Source organism: Coenobita brevimanus, chromosome 21 (assembly GCF_032717465.1).
Source record: "Coenobita brevimanus isolate Jiangsu-jjx chromosome 21, ASM3271746v2, whole genome shotgun sequence".
NCBI classification, from domain to species: domain Eukaryota; kingdom Metazoa; phylum Arthropoda; class Malacostraca; order Decapoda; family Coenobitidae; genus Coenobita; species Coenobita brevimanus.
Window position 1 is genome coordinate 6,010,533 of NC_136974.1, and position 17,769 is coordinate 6,028,301.

Sequence of the window (17,769 nt, forward strand, 5' to 3'; positions counted from 1 at the left end):
ATATATATATATATATATATATATATATATATATATATATATATATATATATATATATATATTCTAGTCAATACGACAGGAGTTAATACAGAAGTACATGGACAAAATGTTTAGGTGTTAATTGCCAGCCTTTAAATCTCTCTCTCTCTCTCTCTCTCCCTCTCTCTCTCACTTATGAATCAATGAACTGCTCCATCAAAAGAAAGTGGGACAGGGAGGGACGGACGAGGGAATCCGGGAATGGAGCGTTGCATATTCAGCCGCCCATCCATTCTGGATACCCTGACCCAGCATGGACAGATCCTGGTTACGTATTTTAGATCTAGACAGTGCATCATCATATTCAAGTGGTTGCTGGAACAACTGTCCAGAATAACAGTCAAACACCTTACCATGAAGGCAGGACGCAAATGACCTGAGCCCCGCCAGGAGGTGGTTTCTGGCACTGAGGCTGCCCGGGCCGGCGTCCATGTTGGAGCGGTTGGCCCTGACGGCAGGCACGAACACCCCGGCCAACAGTCGTTCCACTGACCGCAGCAACACTCGTGGCCCGTCACCTGCCCGCACCACCAGGTAGTTGACTTCCTGTGGTACAAGGAGAGGGTCACACACTTCAACAACACTGGGAGGAATCCACTCCACTGCTATAACATGACCCCGCTGGCATAACTCCAATCCTCTCTAAAGTTCACTTCACTCCCTGTAGCTGTAGCTATCATGTGCTGTACTGTGCACTTATGTACACAGGGCCGGATCCTGTACTTTGAAAATAGGTGGTGAGGGGGACGTGATTCCTGGCACAATCACCCTCTAATGTACTTTAAGGATTAAAAAAATAAAAATGTTCATTTATTTTACTTCTTGTAATCATAGAGAACAATACTAAAGGTGGAGGCGGTGGCTCAATCGGTAGAGTGGTGGCCTGCATTCCTACCGGACCCAGGTTCAAATCCTCGCTGGGGCAGGGAACAATTTAAGGATTTGAATTTCACTAAATCAGACTTTACTGATCTACCAGAAGACCCGCCAACATGTCGTAAAAATACCCCCGCTAGTACTACTACACCAGTCCTGTATAAGACAGCCCTAGCATGTATTCAATATGGACGGTGGGTGTTAGCGCCGAAGTAGTGACATGAAGAGGTGAATGGCATATAGGAGGACTACTGGGCCTTGATAGCAGGCTGTGAAGCCTATGCCCAGAGTCGGAAACATAAAAAAAAAAAAAAAAAAAAAAGCTCAAGTGTAATAAGACATGGAGTGCATATAGTTTGGAAACAACGTTGTTCTTTTATCGTAAGTAAACATTGGTCTGCCGATAATAGGGGGGGACGCACGCCCCCTTAAATCCGTGCCTACGTAAGGTACTTGTTTTTCAAATATACTGCACTCAATCTACACCACTTATGCACTTCCTTGCCATTTTTTTTTATAAAATTTACCTGTGGATAATTACTTATTACTACCTATAATTTTCAGCTAATATCCATTGATTTTTGGACAGCAATACGGTCCATAATGTTATACCCTGAACCCATTCCGATCTTTCGAATTATTGTTAAAAATGGTAAATAAAAATGACGACAGAATAGCAATTTTAAAATTTACTGGGTTTGGTGGTATGAAAACATGGAATGTAGTGCGTGAGTATATGCTGATGGCAGTAGTTAATAACGTGTGATAAAGTAGAACAATGGGTGGTAGTTGGTGTTGATGAGGCAATATGCATAAAATGATAAAGTGTAGCCTACTGAGTAGCTCGTTTTGAAACAGTAGTGTATAGGGCTGTACCTGGCATTCTTTAACATAATTATTGGTGACTGAAGTGAATGCAAAAATTAGTCTCATATATAAACCACAGTGTGTGTGTGTGTGTGTGTGTGTGTGTGTGTGTGTGTGTGTGTGTGTGTGTGTGTGTGTGTGTGTCCTTCATGCATGGCCAATTTTTTTTTTTTTTTTTTTTAACGAATTTCTCCGCAGAGGCACCTGTTCCTGATTATAGGCAAGGTTTCGTTTTCACTCGTCTTGTACCTGTCTCAGACTTGTTTCTCCTTTTCCTCTGCCTATTTCTCTACCAAGTTTTCTCTTCTCTTTACTAAGTTTTCTCTCTCCCTCTGCCTGTCTCTCGGTCTGGCTTTCTCTCTCCCGCTGTCTCAGCATCTGGTTTATTCGCCCTCAACTGACTCGGCAGTTTTCTCTCCCTGGAACTCCCTCTGTCTAATTCTCTCTCTTCCTCTACTTGTCTGTACTTTTTTTCTCTCTCTCTCTTTAAGATAGATAGGTAGATAGATGGATAAACAGACAAGGAGAGAGAAAGAAGGAGAAAGAATGAAAGAAAAGGGAGAGAATTTCTAAATTATTCTCTCTCTCTCTCTCTCTCACACACACACACACACACACACACACACACACACACACACACACACACAAAGCAGAGTGTCGCGTGCCAAGGGATGACCCGGTGGCTGGTGGGAGGGTCAGGGACAAGGGGGACATCTCACAACAGTACAAATTTCCTTCCGCTATCTCGACGTTTCAACTTTTTTCCTTCCTCTTTCTTTTCTCTTGGCTTTCACCCCTCCTTTCCTTTTCCTTCCTCTCTCTCTCTCTCTCTCTCTCTCTCTCTCTCTCTCTCTCCTCCCCTTCCTCCTTCTGCCTTGTCTTTCTCTCTCCTTTCCTTTCTCTTTCCACTTCATATCTTTCTCTGTCCTCCCTTTCCTCTCCCAATTCCCTTGTCATTCTATCTTCCATTTTCTCTCTCGGTTCTCATTCTTTCTTTCTCCTTGCCTCACTCTTTCCATCATCTCTTCCTTCTTTCTTCTTCCTTTCCTCTGTCAGTTTCCTTGTCTCTCACTCCTTCCCTTCTCCTTTTCGCTCTCTCTTTCTTCATCTCCTTCCCTATCTTTCTTCCTTTCTCTCTATTTTCTCGATCTACTTTATCTTTTAATTTTCTTGTCTCTCTTTCTCCTGCCTATATATTTTTCTTTCCGTTCCCCTGTTTCATTATTCTTCCTTCGTTTTGCTCATTTTCCTTTCGCTTTGCACTAACACTCTGTTCTTCTCATCTCCTTCATTTTTTTTTCTACTCGTGTTCTCATCTCTCTCTCTCTCTCTCTCTCTCTCTCTCTGTTTTATTATTTTTTTTTTCACAGCCTGTAATACGTTTCTCACCTCCTGTCTTATGTATTTCACCCCCTGCATTTCACACCTCCTCTGCCATGATTTTCACCTCCACTCCCATATTTTACACCTATGTTTTTCACCTCCTCTCCTTTGTTTTTCCTCCTCCTCTTCCATATTTTCACCTCCACTTCCATGTTTTTCACCTCTCGCCTGTTTTTCACCTCCATGCCTATATCTTATACCCACATTCTCAAGTATTTCACCTCCTCCGCCACATTTTCACCTCCACTATTCACCTCCACGCCCATGTTTTTCACGTCTTTCATGTTTTCACCTCCTCTTCAGTGCTTTTTCTGTCATATGCTTTACGCCACTTCAACTTGTAGTCATTGCATTATATCCAAGTTCATATTTGCTTTGCCGATTTCATTTTCAGCTCACAATTTCTTAGAGCTGATGTAAAGCAGGATTGCAAGGGATAATCGAATTTCATCACCCAAAGCCTAAAACACACACACACACACACACACACACACACACACACACACACACACACACACACACACAGCCCGATAAAAACAGTAGCAACCATTGTAATAAAATCAATTTGCCCTTATGATTCTTTTCTGTGATGGAATATTTGGTGTGCTCGTGTACAGTACTATAGTACTTCTTGTACTACAGCGATTTTTGTAGCCTGGCGATTGTGTAACGTGGTGATTTTTGTAGCCTGGTGGATCTGTAACGTGGTGATTCGTGTGGCTTAGTGATCTTGTAATTTGGTGATTCTTGTAGCTCGGTGATTTTTGTTACTTGGTGATTCTAGTGACCTGGTGATTGTGCAACCTGGTGATTCTAGTGACCTGGTGATTTTGTAACTTGGTGATTCTGGTAACCTTCTGATTTTGTAACTTGGTGATTCTAGTGACCTGGTGATTTTGTAACTTGGTGATTCTTGTGTCCAGGTAATTTTGTTGTGTAGTGATTCTCGTAATGCAGTCATTCTGGCAGTGCAGTGACTCTTGTTATGCAGGGATTCTCATAGCTAAGTAGTTTTGGTAGCTCTGGGGGTGCCTACCATACACTTCATTGACGTAAAGCTTCCTTCAGGGGACTGTACACTAAGGGACAAGCCAAATGGTATCCTGTAACTCTAGGAACCATTTAATATGCTGGATGTTGACCATGCACAATAAAGAGGCCTGGTGGACTAGAAGAACTGCAACTATATTCTTTTCATCCTAACTTGGCCCAGATTTTTATACTATTTGCAGCTTTTTTCACATACCTATATGACAAAAAAAAAAAAAAAAAAAAAAAACTATAATATGACTCTGCATTCGTGCCATCGCACTGGCACTTCTTCATGACTAGCATAATATTCTAGCGTTCATCTTTTGTTACAACTCGATATTCAAGATGGAGAGATGTCAGTTTAGGCCAAGTTAGAGTAAAAATGGGTACAGTAATGGGCTCTAACGACGTAGCCCATTAAGGTTTACATCTGAGGGCTGTTTGGGGCCCACTGCTCACGTAATGACACTCAGGGAAGAGCAACTGGTCACTGGGCTTAAATATCAGGACAAAATAATGTAACCAAGAACCCCTTTTGCCCCTGATGGGACTACAGCGGTGTGGGTGATGAGTGGATTCTTGTACACCAGTGATTCTTGTACCACTGATTCTTGTAATGCAATGGTTCTTGTACTCCAGTGACTCTTGTAACGCAGTGATTCTTGTACTCCAGTGATTCTAGTACTTCATTTTTGTAACGCAGTGATTCTTGTATTCCTTTGAATCTTGTATTCCAATGATTCTTGTACTTCAGTGATTCTTGTGCTTCAGTGATTCATGTATTGCAGTGAATCTTGTACGCCAGTCATTCTTGTAACGCAATGATTCTTGTACTCCATGATTCTTGTAACGCAGTGATTCTTGTACTCCAAAGAGTCTTGTACTCCAGTGATTCTTGTGGTACGTAGGGGGAAACCTAGGCTTTAGGGATCGGGCTGTTAAACCTATGCCTAGAGGGTCAGGCATGTAAGAAAAATGTATACGGGAGTAAACACATACAGTCGTGCAAGCGTGTGTGCATTGTGCCTGACTTGTAAGTCTCTGAGGTAGAAAAGGGCCACCCGTATGGTGGACTTAAGAGTAGCATCACTGACTCTCCTACGTTGTTTAGAACCTCCTAATGGTACTACTATACAATGAATGAAATGAGAGTTCAGACATATCATTAACTGTTGGCTAATACTTATATCGAAGACGGTCAAGGGCTCTCGCTGAAGCGTCCAAGTAATATAAGGGGAAAAGGGTGTAGATAAATCCAGTCCCCTTTCTCGCAATTTCTAGCTTATACAAAGAGCCTTTCATGCCTAGATTAGCAGTCATACAATGTCCAACTGTTCGGAGATTATAATGACCACACACCCAAAACTCCTTTTCAAAGGGTTTTTAACTCATGCAAGGAGGCATATAAAGTACCAGTAACTGTAAAGGACCCAGTGTATCCAACAACCCAAAGACAGTGATCATCAGAGTGGAGAATTGCCTGTCACGTGATGAGGTGTTTACATTATATTTTTTATTTCGCTTGTGTTTGGGAAGTTACCTTGACGACGGACCATAATCAAGGCATAAAATGTAGCCTGTGTGTTTGTGGTCAACATTCGTTAGAGCGCCGCATAATGAGGCATCCAGACCTCCCTGCTGTTGATACTACTGTATGTCATGGAAACCTTCAGCCCGAGTGCGTCATCTTTAGATGCGGCTCGATCAATCAATCACTTCTTAGGAGTTTCTTATGACAATGTGTTTCGCTCCAGGGAAGCCCCATATGCTACTTCACTTTCACGAAGCCCCATACGTTGCTGCGTCTGCCTAGTCCCTCTGTACTTGTTATTCTGTTCCTGCTGCTGCCAGAGAATTACATTCAGCTTAGGCGAGTACCCAGAGAGTGAAAAAGTTAATGAAAGATATATGCAACCCCTCTAAGTCGAATATTATCTCTTGAAGGGATTTAAACTGGTATAGGGATATACCCCATCAATTTTACGCAATACAATAGTCAAGATATATGTATAAAAAACGGCAACATCTGGATATGTTTGTGTGTGTATATAACGACAGTCACATCTAAACTACTGGACCACCTGCCATCATTACTGGCACAGAGATCAAAATGGATCTTGGGATAAATAATGCTTCATTGCCATGTTCCTGAGTGGTCGTGTACAGATATTCGTTCTTAAGTAATGGATCAGTTGCCTTCAACGTTGACCTGATCACGAATTTATCCATCAGGTAGGTACAGGTCTCTTACTTTGATCTTACTGTTCATTTGGACACGCGCTTGGAAAATTAAAGTTACCAGACTGCTGAGCCATATACTCCCCAAATTGACTAAAATGAACTTTCTGGCGAGAACAGACAAACTTGTTTGGATATATTGAATGCGTATCTGTTCATGGGCAAAACAGCATCGTACACTGCAGGGGTCGACAGCCACCACAAACAACCAACAACAGCAAAAATGATCGTGTTGTAAACACAGGTTACTTTGTGTTTGACTTCTGTTAAGCATCTTGTATCGGCTGGCAGGAAACCCGCCACTGCGACCAATATTATGTTTCGGTTTGTATGGATTCCTCAACTGGTCACTAATATCAGCTTATTGGAACCCCATAGCTGATCACCAATTTATATATCAGCTTAGATGTGACCTTTCTGTTCCAAGCAAGGTTATAACGTTGCGCATGGTCGAAGTCACTTCCGACTGACACACTCCACCAAAACGTCCTCTCACACACTGGAGATGGTGGGAATCGGTGTAGAATCCTGTTGAAGGAATGTAGAGGTAGCGTGTGCAGGTGAACTGAAACTGAGCAGATTAAATCTCTCTTTATTGGCCACAGAAAGATACAACTGCGACACAGAGAACTCAGAGTTAATACGTCCCCCTCGTTCTAATGATAAGTGCGTTCTGCTGTTAGCTGGCCGGCGTCCCCTCTGGGTGTGGCGTTGAGGTCAACATATTCAGAGGTGCCAAACCCCACAGACAACTGGAATTTATACATGAATAGAAGCATCATAACTTTACCATGTACATTATACAGCTCAGTAAAGTAGTATTGATTACATTCAAGTATACCAACAAGGTAAATCTTTCCCCAAGACTTTAAACATATATACAATTTATATTTCTCTATCGCCTTCCCTTTACTCTAGTGTTTATGATAGAAAATGCTGGGCTCTGCAAGTCCTGATCGCTCATCCTTCCCATGCCACACTTTACAGTGAAATGGTGTTTGGTTGTTTATCATTCACACTACTGTATATTACACATTGTTAATTATGATTAAACAAATTTGTATGTAATATGTAACAATAGTGTGAAACTACAACTCGTCATGGGAAACGATGTTGGCACCAGAACAATCTGCCCATGTGAGGAACCGTAACTTTACTTCACTAATTTAATTTCCATCAGCTGGCACATCAGTCAGCTGGATGTTCCAGTGAATACTGATTGCTTGTTGACAGCGTCCTACACAAACAGCTGCACTTCCGCAGAAGCATCCTCAAGCCTTTGTGTGATGTTGCTGTGACAGTAATGGTGATTATTGTAGTGGCAGTGATGTTCATGCTGGTCATAATGATGGTAGTGACGATGGTGGTAATTAAGATATTAGTTGTGGTGATGTTAGTGATGTTAGTAACAGTGATGACTGTGATTGTGATAATATAAATTCGTCAAGAAGTGTGACTGTCGACCGAATATAACCGTCAGTCGACACAACTGTCGGTCAGCAAAACCGTCAGGGGACATGATCGTCGAAACAAATGTCAGAATTGGTCATTATTTATCTGCATGGCTTAATGAGAATAATCATGAAATTTCAGATCCACTCACACGCAAGCTGATCACGCGGAGACATTCTTATATTTTTTGCTGCTTTTAGCCAAGTTCAGACCCTGGCAGGTAAAACCATGCTTATTTCAGTCAGCAAAGCTCATGTTAAGTCCTTTCAGATCTCTTAATGTTAGTCAAATCTAGTCAGCTAAATACAGATCAGTTCAACCCTTGTCATGTCTGTGTATGCCAACGGTGAGCCTCTTAGCTGCACTGATTCGGAGATATGAGGATTCAGATTTTTCGGGTAATTTCAAAGCAGGTCCATCAGATTTCTTCAAGCCATTACAGCTTTATTCAGGCTTTGCTATGAGTGCGTTGGCTCCCCCTTCCCCAATAGCCTTATTTGTACAATTAATTTCGAGAAACAAGTGTTTGAAAATATAGAGAAGCAAAAACTCACGTGAAGTCTAGTATTACCTCTAAAGCAATCCAGCAGTAGCCTGTAAATGAATCTTTCACCCTCCGTTCTTTCTTTACCCCTGCACAATTGTTGACTCTATGCAGGGGTTTTATCCGCCCCTGTGCGGAGTACAACTCTCGTGTGTGGGGAGGCTCCCCACATACAGCTCTTCTCAATAGGGTGGAGTCAAAGGCTTTTCGTCTCATTAACTCTCCTCCTCTTTTTCTTTTTCTTTTTTTTATGCGAGGAAGAAGGAACCAAAGGCCATGAGCCCGCAATAACAGTTCCCTCCAAGAGAAAAAAAATACAAGAGAGAGCCAAATTCAAGATCCATTCATTTCGAGATGCCTGGACACACTGCGTTTGAAAGATTGGAGATCATAGGCAGCAGGAAGTACAGACAGAGGGAGATAGTTCCAGAGTTGACCTGCTGCATAAATGAAGGACTGGGAGTAACGGTTAACTCTTGGATTAGAGAGTTGGACAGAAAAAGGATGAGAGTTTGCTGCTAGACGGGTGCTACGCGCCTGTCGTAGAGGTGGAGGAATGCTTGCAGACAGTTCAGACAAGCAGTGACCATTAAAGTAGCGACAGAAAAGAGATAAAGATGCAACAGTGCGGCGGAGAGACAGAGGTTGAAGGGAGTCAGTAAGAGGAGGAGAGTTAATGAGACGATAAGCCTTTGACTCCACCCTACTGAGAAGAGCTGTATGTAGGGAGCCTCCCCACACATGAGAGCTGTATTCCACACAGGGGCGGATAAAACCCCTGTATAGAGTCAACAATTGTGTAGGTAAAGAAAGAACGGAGTCGGCTTAGCACACCCAATCTCTTGGAAGCAGATTTTACAAGAGATGTAATATGATCTTTCCAAGATAAGTCCCGAGTAAATGAAACCCCAAGCATGTTCAAGGATGATGCAGGATTAAGCTGAATATTATTAAACATTAGTGGGTATACCTGTGGAAGATTTTGACGGGTTGATAGGTGTAAGAACTGAGTCTTAGATGCATTAAAAACAACAAGATTATTTTTACCCCAGTCAGAGATACAAGCCAAGTCAGACATTAGGTGTGCCATAGCCTCATCCCTTGTTTCTTGAAGTAACTGCAGAGATGGGCGTTGCGGGAACCGAATGGAAAGGTGAAGGGTGGAGTCATCAGCGTATGAGTGGATAGGGTTAGATGTACAGCTTAGAAGGTCATTGATGAATAAAAGGAAGAGAGTTGGTGATAGGACATAGCCCTGAGGAACACCACTGTTGATAGATCTAGGAGAAGAACGATGGCCGTCTACAACAGCGGCTATAGAACGACCAGAAAGGAAACGCGATGAAGGCACAGATAGAAGGATAGAAACTGTAAGAGGACAGTTTGGAAATTAAAGATTAATGCCAGACTCGATCGAAAGCCTTTGAGATGTCAAGTGCAATGGCAAAGCTTTCGCCAAAGTCCCGAAAGGAGGATGACCAGGAGTCTGAAAGGTAGGTGAGAAGATCGCCAGTGGAACGTCCCTGACGGAACCCGTACTGACGATCAGGAAGAAGGTTGTGATAGGAAAGATGCCTTAAAATGTTTCTATTGAGAATTGACTCGAAAACTTTTGAAATACAGGACGTTAAAGCAATTTGCCGCACTGTTACATATTTATCTCTTTTCTATCGCTACTTTAATGGTCACTGCTCGTCTGAACTGTCTGCATGCATTCCCCCACCTCTACGACGGGCGCATAGCACCCGTTTAGCAGCAAACTCTCATCCCTTTTCTGTCCAACTCTCTAATGCAAGAGTTAACCGTTACTCCCAGTCTTTCATTTATGCAACAGGTCAACTCTGGAACTGTCTCCCTCTGTCTGTATTTCCTGCTGCCTATGGTCTCCAGTCTTTCAAACGCAGTGTGTCCAGGCATCTCGAAATGATCGGATCTTGAATTTGGCTCTCTATTGTATTTTGTTTTTCTCTCGGAGGGAACTGTTATTGCGGGCTCATGGCCTTTGGTTTCTTCTTCCTCAAAAAAAACTCAGGCTCTGATGTTACGTGCAGAATCACAGTTCACTTGATACGGTGGTGACAAAGAAATTGTTTGTGAGGAAGCAAAAAGTAGTGGGGATGGGTTGAGAATAGTCAGAGGGGGGAGGGGGTCTGGATGGTTATGGATGATAGGAATGGGTGGGACGGGTACCCCCTGTGAAGAAAAGTTATAGTGGAGATGTGATTTCTACCACAAACTTTACTGAGGAAGGGAGAGGACACGGAAAGGACAGGGTGGGTGGAGGGGAGCGAAGGGACAGGGATGCGATATTGGAGGGGCAGGGAGAGTTAGAACACCCTCTCAAGATGAGTTTTGTAGGTAGAATGGCATGGGCGAGATGATTATTTAAATCTAATAAAACTTCCTTATGAAAAACAAGAAATATTATAGGTATAGGTAGGTAGATAGATAGACAGAAATAGACAGACAGAGAGATATAGACGGATAGATAGATAGACAGACAAATAGATGTATAGATACATACCGCCAGGGAGGTCAGTAAACAGATAGATCCATCCATCCATCCATACATACATACTGTATAATTATACACACGTACATACATAATTGTAAAATTGAGGGAGGGGTCAGTATCGACAAATCACCTTCATCATCACCAATCCGTTCCACTCTTCTCACACACTGGCGAGAGGGTGAGGGAGCCACGGCACGGCCATTATCTCATTAGAGACGCGAATCAGAGGAGACACGAAGGCTTAATTACTTACAGAGGGTGGGAACGATATTTAATATTTATTTCATATTTAATATATCTCAGTCTAGCCATAAACAACATTAAAATATAACGTCCATGGATAAATTATGTAAGAAATTAAGTCGTAGTCGTACCACAAGACAACTCACAATTTTGTCTCAAGCAATTAACAAAATAATAAAACACTGAGACAACACGTACTTCTGCCAACGTCAACACATTTGTTATTTTATGCTGTAATTCCTTTGTATTACCAGACGAAGAGTTTTAGCGCCACACTGCCAGTTAAGTCTACGGACTAAGCCTGGCCTTTTTCACAATCACGGGTAGGGCATTCCACTACCACTGCCGATAATATTTATGATTTGTTTTCGCTTCTTGATCTAAATCCACCTCTAAATCTTGTCAACTCTTACTTGACCGACTCTTCACCTGTCCACCACATTTCATTAAGTCCAGTAACAACTTTCTGACATCACTTGTATACAGTAGAGACAGACAAACAGACACGGGTGAATATATAACTTCCGTTCAACACTGTCGGCAAAAGTAAACAAACAAAACAAAAAAAAAGGGCAAGAGAAATTACAGAACACAGCACATAGCGGGAAAAAAAATGCTTTCATGTGGATGTTTTTTCTTGTGAGGCGCTCCATCACTTGTGGCTGTCAACACGGACACCACAACGCAAAAACTGTAATGCCAGGTAATGTCCCACACGTATGACACCACACACACAACCAAAAGACGTCACCAGAACAGGGACATCAGTAGGATAAAGACATCAGTAACGCAGGAAAATGACTAACACAGAAACATCAACAACACAAAGACATCAATAACACAAAGACATCAACAACACAAAGACATCAACAACACAGAGACATCAACAACACAGGGACATCAATAACACAGGGACATCAACAACACAGGGACATCAACAACACAGGGACATCAACAACACAAAGACATCAACAACACAGGGACATCAACAACACAGGGACATCAACAACACAGGGACATCAACAACACAAAGACATCAACAACACAAAGACATCAACAACACAGGGACATCAACAACACAGGGACATCAACAACACAAAGACATCAACAACACAAAGACATCAACAACACAGGGACATCAACAACACAGGGACATCAACAACACAGGGACATCAACAACACAAAGACATCAACAACACAGGGACATCAACAACACAAAGACATCAACAACACAAAGACATCAACAACACAGGGACATCAACAACACAGGGACATCAACAACACAAAGACATCAACAACACAGGGACATCAACAACACAGGGACATCAACAACACAAAGACATCAACAACACAGGGACATCAATAACACAGGGACATCAACAACACAGGGACATCAACAACACAAAGACATCAACAACACAGGGACATCAATAACACAGGGACATCAACAACACAGGGACATCAGTAACACAGGGACATCAGTAACACAGGGACATCAACAACACAGGAACATCAACAACACAGGGACATCAACAACACAGGGACATCAACAACACAAGGACATCAACATCAGTAACACAGGAACATCAACAACATCAATAACACAGGAACATCAACATCAATAACACAGGAACATCAACAGTAACACAAAAACATCAACACCTGTAACACATCAGCATCAACATCAGTAACACAGCGATATCAGCAACACTTGGACATTAAAAACAGTTGGGCGCACCTACACTCAGCCAAGAATGCTGTGTAAGTGTACAGTGGTGAGGTGCAATAAGAACGACAAATGGCACATGATCCTGAGTTAACTAGCACAGGGACTGGGTTTACTGACAGAGACAACGACAGCGTGGATAATTAACGCCCTCATTTCACTGTCTCCGTGGGCATGGGTTTGGGGGAATCAGTGAGGGCTGGGGATTGAATAAAGGCCTGCGGGGCGGACACTCTGAAATGACACAGTGGGATCCCTTGCATGAGGGTAGTGATGGGGCCGCGTGGGTCAGTCTTGTATCCCTCTGCCGCTGGGTCACGCGAGGCCCGTCTCATCTCTTCCACCTCACTCATCTTTTCTCAAAAAATTCTCTCCCTTTTGTTGGCTTTTCCTCTAACATTTCTTTTGTTTTTTTGGTCTCATGTTTAACCCGTCGAATTCAATGAAGGACTTAATTTTCCGAAGGAAAAATGATTCATTATAACATTTCCCGACAAGTAAAATGTATTGTTTTTCCTGTAGCTCTTCTTCGTGTTGTGGTTCCCGTTATTTTTTTTTTTATCTACGTTCGTTGCACAGCGTTACGCTTTGATTTCCTTACCTATTTGCCTGAAAAAAATGTTACGCATGTACGTGAATCTGACATTTCGAGACACCTCTCAAACAATTTTTATACAAATCCTGTGAAGCAGGATGGTATTTTCTGCAACTTGCCCTCTGCCATAGCTCTATACTCACTGTGTGTGTGTGTGTGTGTGTGTGTGTGAACTCCTCCCAGGCTATTTGATGAATTTGAGTGAAACTTCGCCGGTGAGTTCGTCAGGTTCTGTAAAAATGTTCCACTATATACAATTTTCGAACCATGAGTTTTAGGGGAATCAGCCCTCCATGGCCAATTAAAAAAAATCTCAAAAATAATGAGAGGCAGATAATAATGAAAGAGGCAGCTATGGCTTTGATATAGTAGTATATGTTGTACAATTGACTCTTCTCCGTTATGCGATATTTGGGGAGCGTGATCCAGCTCCCAGTGGTTTTTGAGGGGTCAGCCCCCCTAAAAAAAAAAAAAAAATCAGAAGTAAGGGGAAGTGAGTAGATGGATTTCATCGAAACTTCTTCGGTGAGTTCATCGGGTTCCTGGAAAGTTTTTTCACTATGTACAATTTATCATCCATGGTTTTTTGGGGGATCAGCCTCCCTAGAAAAATTTAAAATTCTCAAAAATTATGAAGGGAAGGCTGGTATGGCTTTGATATCGTAGTCTATCTTGTACAATGGACTTTCATCCGTAATACAATATCTAGAAAGCCTGACCCTCACAATGGTTCTTTGAATGTCAGCCCCCATCCCCCAAAATGAAAACGATCAGAAATAAGGGAAGGTGAGCAGACGGATTCAATGAAACTTCTCAGGTCAGTTCGGCTGGTTGCTTGATAATGTCCTCCACTACACACAAATTTTCACCATTATTTTTAGGGGGTCAGCCCCCTCCAAAACTTACCAAGGATACAATGCAGGGGAAGGAGGGCAGATGTGATTTTGATGTCTTAATATACGTTGTACGATGAACTCTCATCCATAATGCGATATTTAGTGAGCTCCCCCCCAAGGAAAAAAAAACGATCAGAAATGGGGGAAATACTTGAATGAAACTTCCCAATTGAGTTTGTTTGGTTACTGAAAAGGTTTTCTACTATACAGACTTTTCCAACCCTGACTTTTAAGGGGGTCAGCCCCCCACATGTAATGAAGAAGTCTCAGAAATGGTGAAAAGAGGGAAGATGTGACTTTGATATCTTAATACTTGTCGTACAATGGACTCTCATCCGTAAGGCAATATTTGAGGAGATTCAACCCTCGGGGATTCTTGGAGGGGTCAGTCCCTTCCCAGAAATAAAAGCGATAAGAAATAGGAGGAAGTGGGTACAAGGATGTCAACGAAATCCGCATACATATTGCAGGATTTGGTATGCATTTCCCAGTTTCTCTGAATGCACAAGAAGAAACTGCACATCGATATCTGGAGAGGGTGACCCCTCCCCAGTGATTACTAGGGTGTCAGCCCCCTACCAAGAAAAAAATAAAAAACCGGAGAAAGGAAAAAGATTTGTTGGGGGTCAGCTCCCAACGCACAAAAAATCAGAAATAGAAAAAAAACATTTGAAAAAAACTTCCCAGGTGAGTTGGTTTGATTACTCCGAAGGTTTTCCACTACATACAATTTTCCAGCTAGTATTTTTAGGTGGGTCATTCCCCCCTAACCAAATTGAAAATTCTCAGTAATTGTGAAATGAAGAGAGAAATGGCATTGATATCTTATTCATGTTGTACAATGGTCTCTCATCCGCAATGCGATATAAAATAAATAAAATTATCAGAAATAGGGAACAGATTTGAATGACATTTCCCAGGTGAGTTCGTTTTCCAACCATGATTTTTAGGGGAGTTAGTCCTCCTCAGGAAATTAAAAACCCTAAGAATTTATGCAAGGATTGCAGCTATGGCTTCTATATCTTGGTACATGTACACGGACTCTAATCTGTAATGTGATATTTGGGAAACATGATCCTTTCGGTGATTCTTGGGGGATCAACTCCCCCTTCAAAAAAAAAAAGAAATAGAGAAATAGGAGTAAGTGAGCACATAAATTTCAACAACATCAACATACATATCGCAGGATTCGGTATGCAGTTTCTATGATTTCTCTGATTGCACAGGAAGAAACTGTACATTTACTTTATTTATATTAACATTGCTTTAACATTGCTTTAGAGCATAAAAACTATAAAAAGACCATTGAGTAACCCCCAAAAGACTGTCGCAAAACCACCAAACACCAAAACAAGGACGGTCACGTGCTCTGTTCGGGTTCGAACGCGATTACCATTCAGGCAATTTCAATTTGAACAGGCCCACTTACCTGCTTATTCTGTGAGTCTTTCCTTTTAAATGAATTATAAGTACAAGCAAGTATAAGTATTTATATATAATGAGCAAACTTCAGGAAATGTCAGCATTTCCTCGCAAATGTGACCACTAGTTTTTACCTGCAGCGATAGCCAGCAGGTCAGTGAGTGCCCAGGGTTCTTTTTTTTCTTCTGCTTCTGGCGGACTTATCAAAAGGAGGCCTTTGGAGACATAATAGTGGTACCATATGTGGCAGTTTGACATGGAGAATCCAAATCTGCCATCAGCTAACACCTGAGGTGGTGCCATCTAGCGACAACTTTAGTAAAATTGCTTAATTTAAGCCTAGTGAGACATATAAGAGCCTTGCCGCGGGTCCCAGAGCAGTTCTACTCTTGTTTCACTCTCTTCTTGGTGCTGTTAGTGTTGATGGTGTTCTCGTTCTTCTTATCAGCACTTGTTACCAAGGCCTCAGGCGGTTGTTTAATGGCCGGTTGGCGTGAAGATTAGCGTGCGTGTACCTGGGTGTGGTACCTCAAGACGCCTTTCTCAGATTCTTTATTAAGGCCTTCAGACTTATTTTAGAGTCCCCAAACCGTAAACTCGCGGGCAGGTAACCACAAAAAGACGGGTGCAAAACCCACAGACAAAAAAACAGCTATATTGAGGCACGTCTTCTATTCGACTTGGAAGGCAGTTACGATGGGTAGCAAGTTTGATTCGAACAAACCCTTTAGCCTGCTTGTTCTGACCTTTGTTCTGTGCTTTGTTCTTTCCATGAGATACAGATACGCACAAATATACGTATTTACGCATAAGAAACAATATCCAGGAAATGTCAACGCATTTGTTCTCACGCTTTACATCTCCAGTTAATTCATTTTTTTTTCTTGCCGTATCCATATTTTTTCCTTCAGCGGAGGAGGAATCCTTCGAACACTGAGAGATTAAACATTGCCTTTACTCACCCTTTCACTACAGGAGGTCTCCCAGAAGCTGAATGTAATCATCTGGAGGCTGTAAGAATGTAATAATAAACACGTTATCTAACTGAATGCAGTAAAACGTAATATGGAAATGGGAAAGTTAGATCCATTTTCTGACGACAGGCTCTGGGGCATACTTGGAAATTAGAGAGTGTTTGGCCTCTATGTATCACTACTAACTGGACTCCGTAACGTGGGATACAGGCTGGCCATACATGATAACCACAGACGTGCCACAAATGCCCATTAATACTGGAATCTTGCTCCCTCTTCAGTAATAAGGTGTTAATCCTCAGTCTGTTGAAGCATTCTTTTGTTTTGTTCATACTCTCCCCAGAAAATTTTACTCAGTTGTGGAGAGGCTTTTCATACTGGAGAAGATAGATGTGGCCTTCATTAACCACACCGCAACAAGAGAGCTCCACTAACTGCATATACAGTAGTTATCTGGTAGTGATCTGAGTAAAATGAATGATATGTGAATGTATTTGAAAGGATTAAGAGCAGCTTATTCCCTCCTGGTCCTTCTATATTCCCTCCTGGTCCCTCTCAAAGTCTTAACTATCATGTTTTTCTTTAGAAATCTTTCCTATTCTTTTCTCAGCCGGTGGTCTGCTATGTCGCTCATTGATCCAGTGGTCAGCACCTCACTCGGATTGATGAGCTTGTCTTGCGTGTATGAGGTTCGATTCCCGAAGGGCGAATGGAGGTTCTTCGATCCTGTAATGCCACCAAACTAACTTGGCTGGCTATAAATCCATGAATGTACAGGACTACTTTTGATGAGATAATATGTAACTGGCTGATGCAGTTGCCTCAGCTGCCCTCCATAATCCCACCCTGTGTTGTGGAGTTCTATAGTTGAATTTGTGTCCTAAACACCGTGTTGCAGTTCGTCGGGAATGATATTGAATGTTTCACTGCCAGCAGAGTAAGAATCCCCCGTCCCCCATGGGTGGGG

The 17,769-nt window shown here is 42.1% G+C and overlaps 1 protein-coding gene across 1 annotated transcript in view; it reads right to left on the minus strand.

The window, feature by feature from the left end:
• Positions 1 to 17,769, minus strand: part of LOC145392093 (dynein axonemal heavy chain 5-like) — a 266,709-nt gene that overhangs the window by 233,946 nt on the left and 14,994 nt on the right. The window contains exon 6 of the mRNA XM_080266547.1: positions 393 to 585. Coding sequence (XP_080122673.1) covers positions 393 to 585 — 193 coding nt within the window. The remainder of the gene's footprint in view (positions 1 to 392; positions 586 to 17,769) is intronic.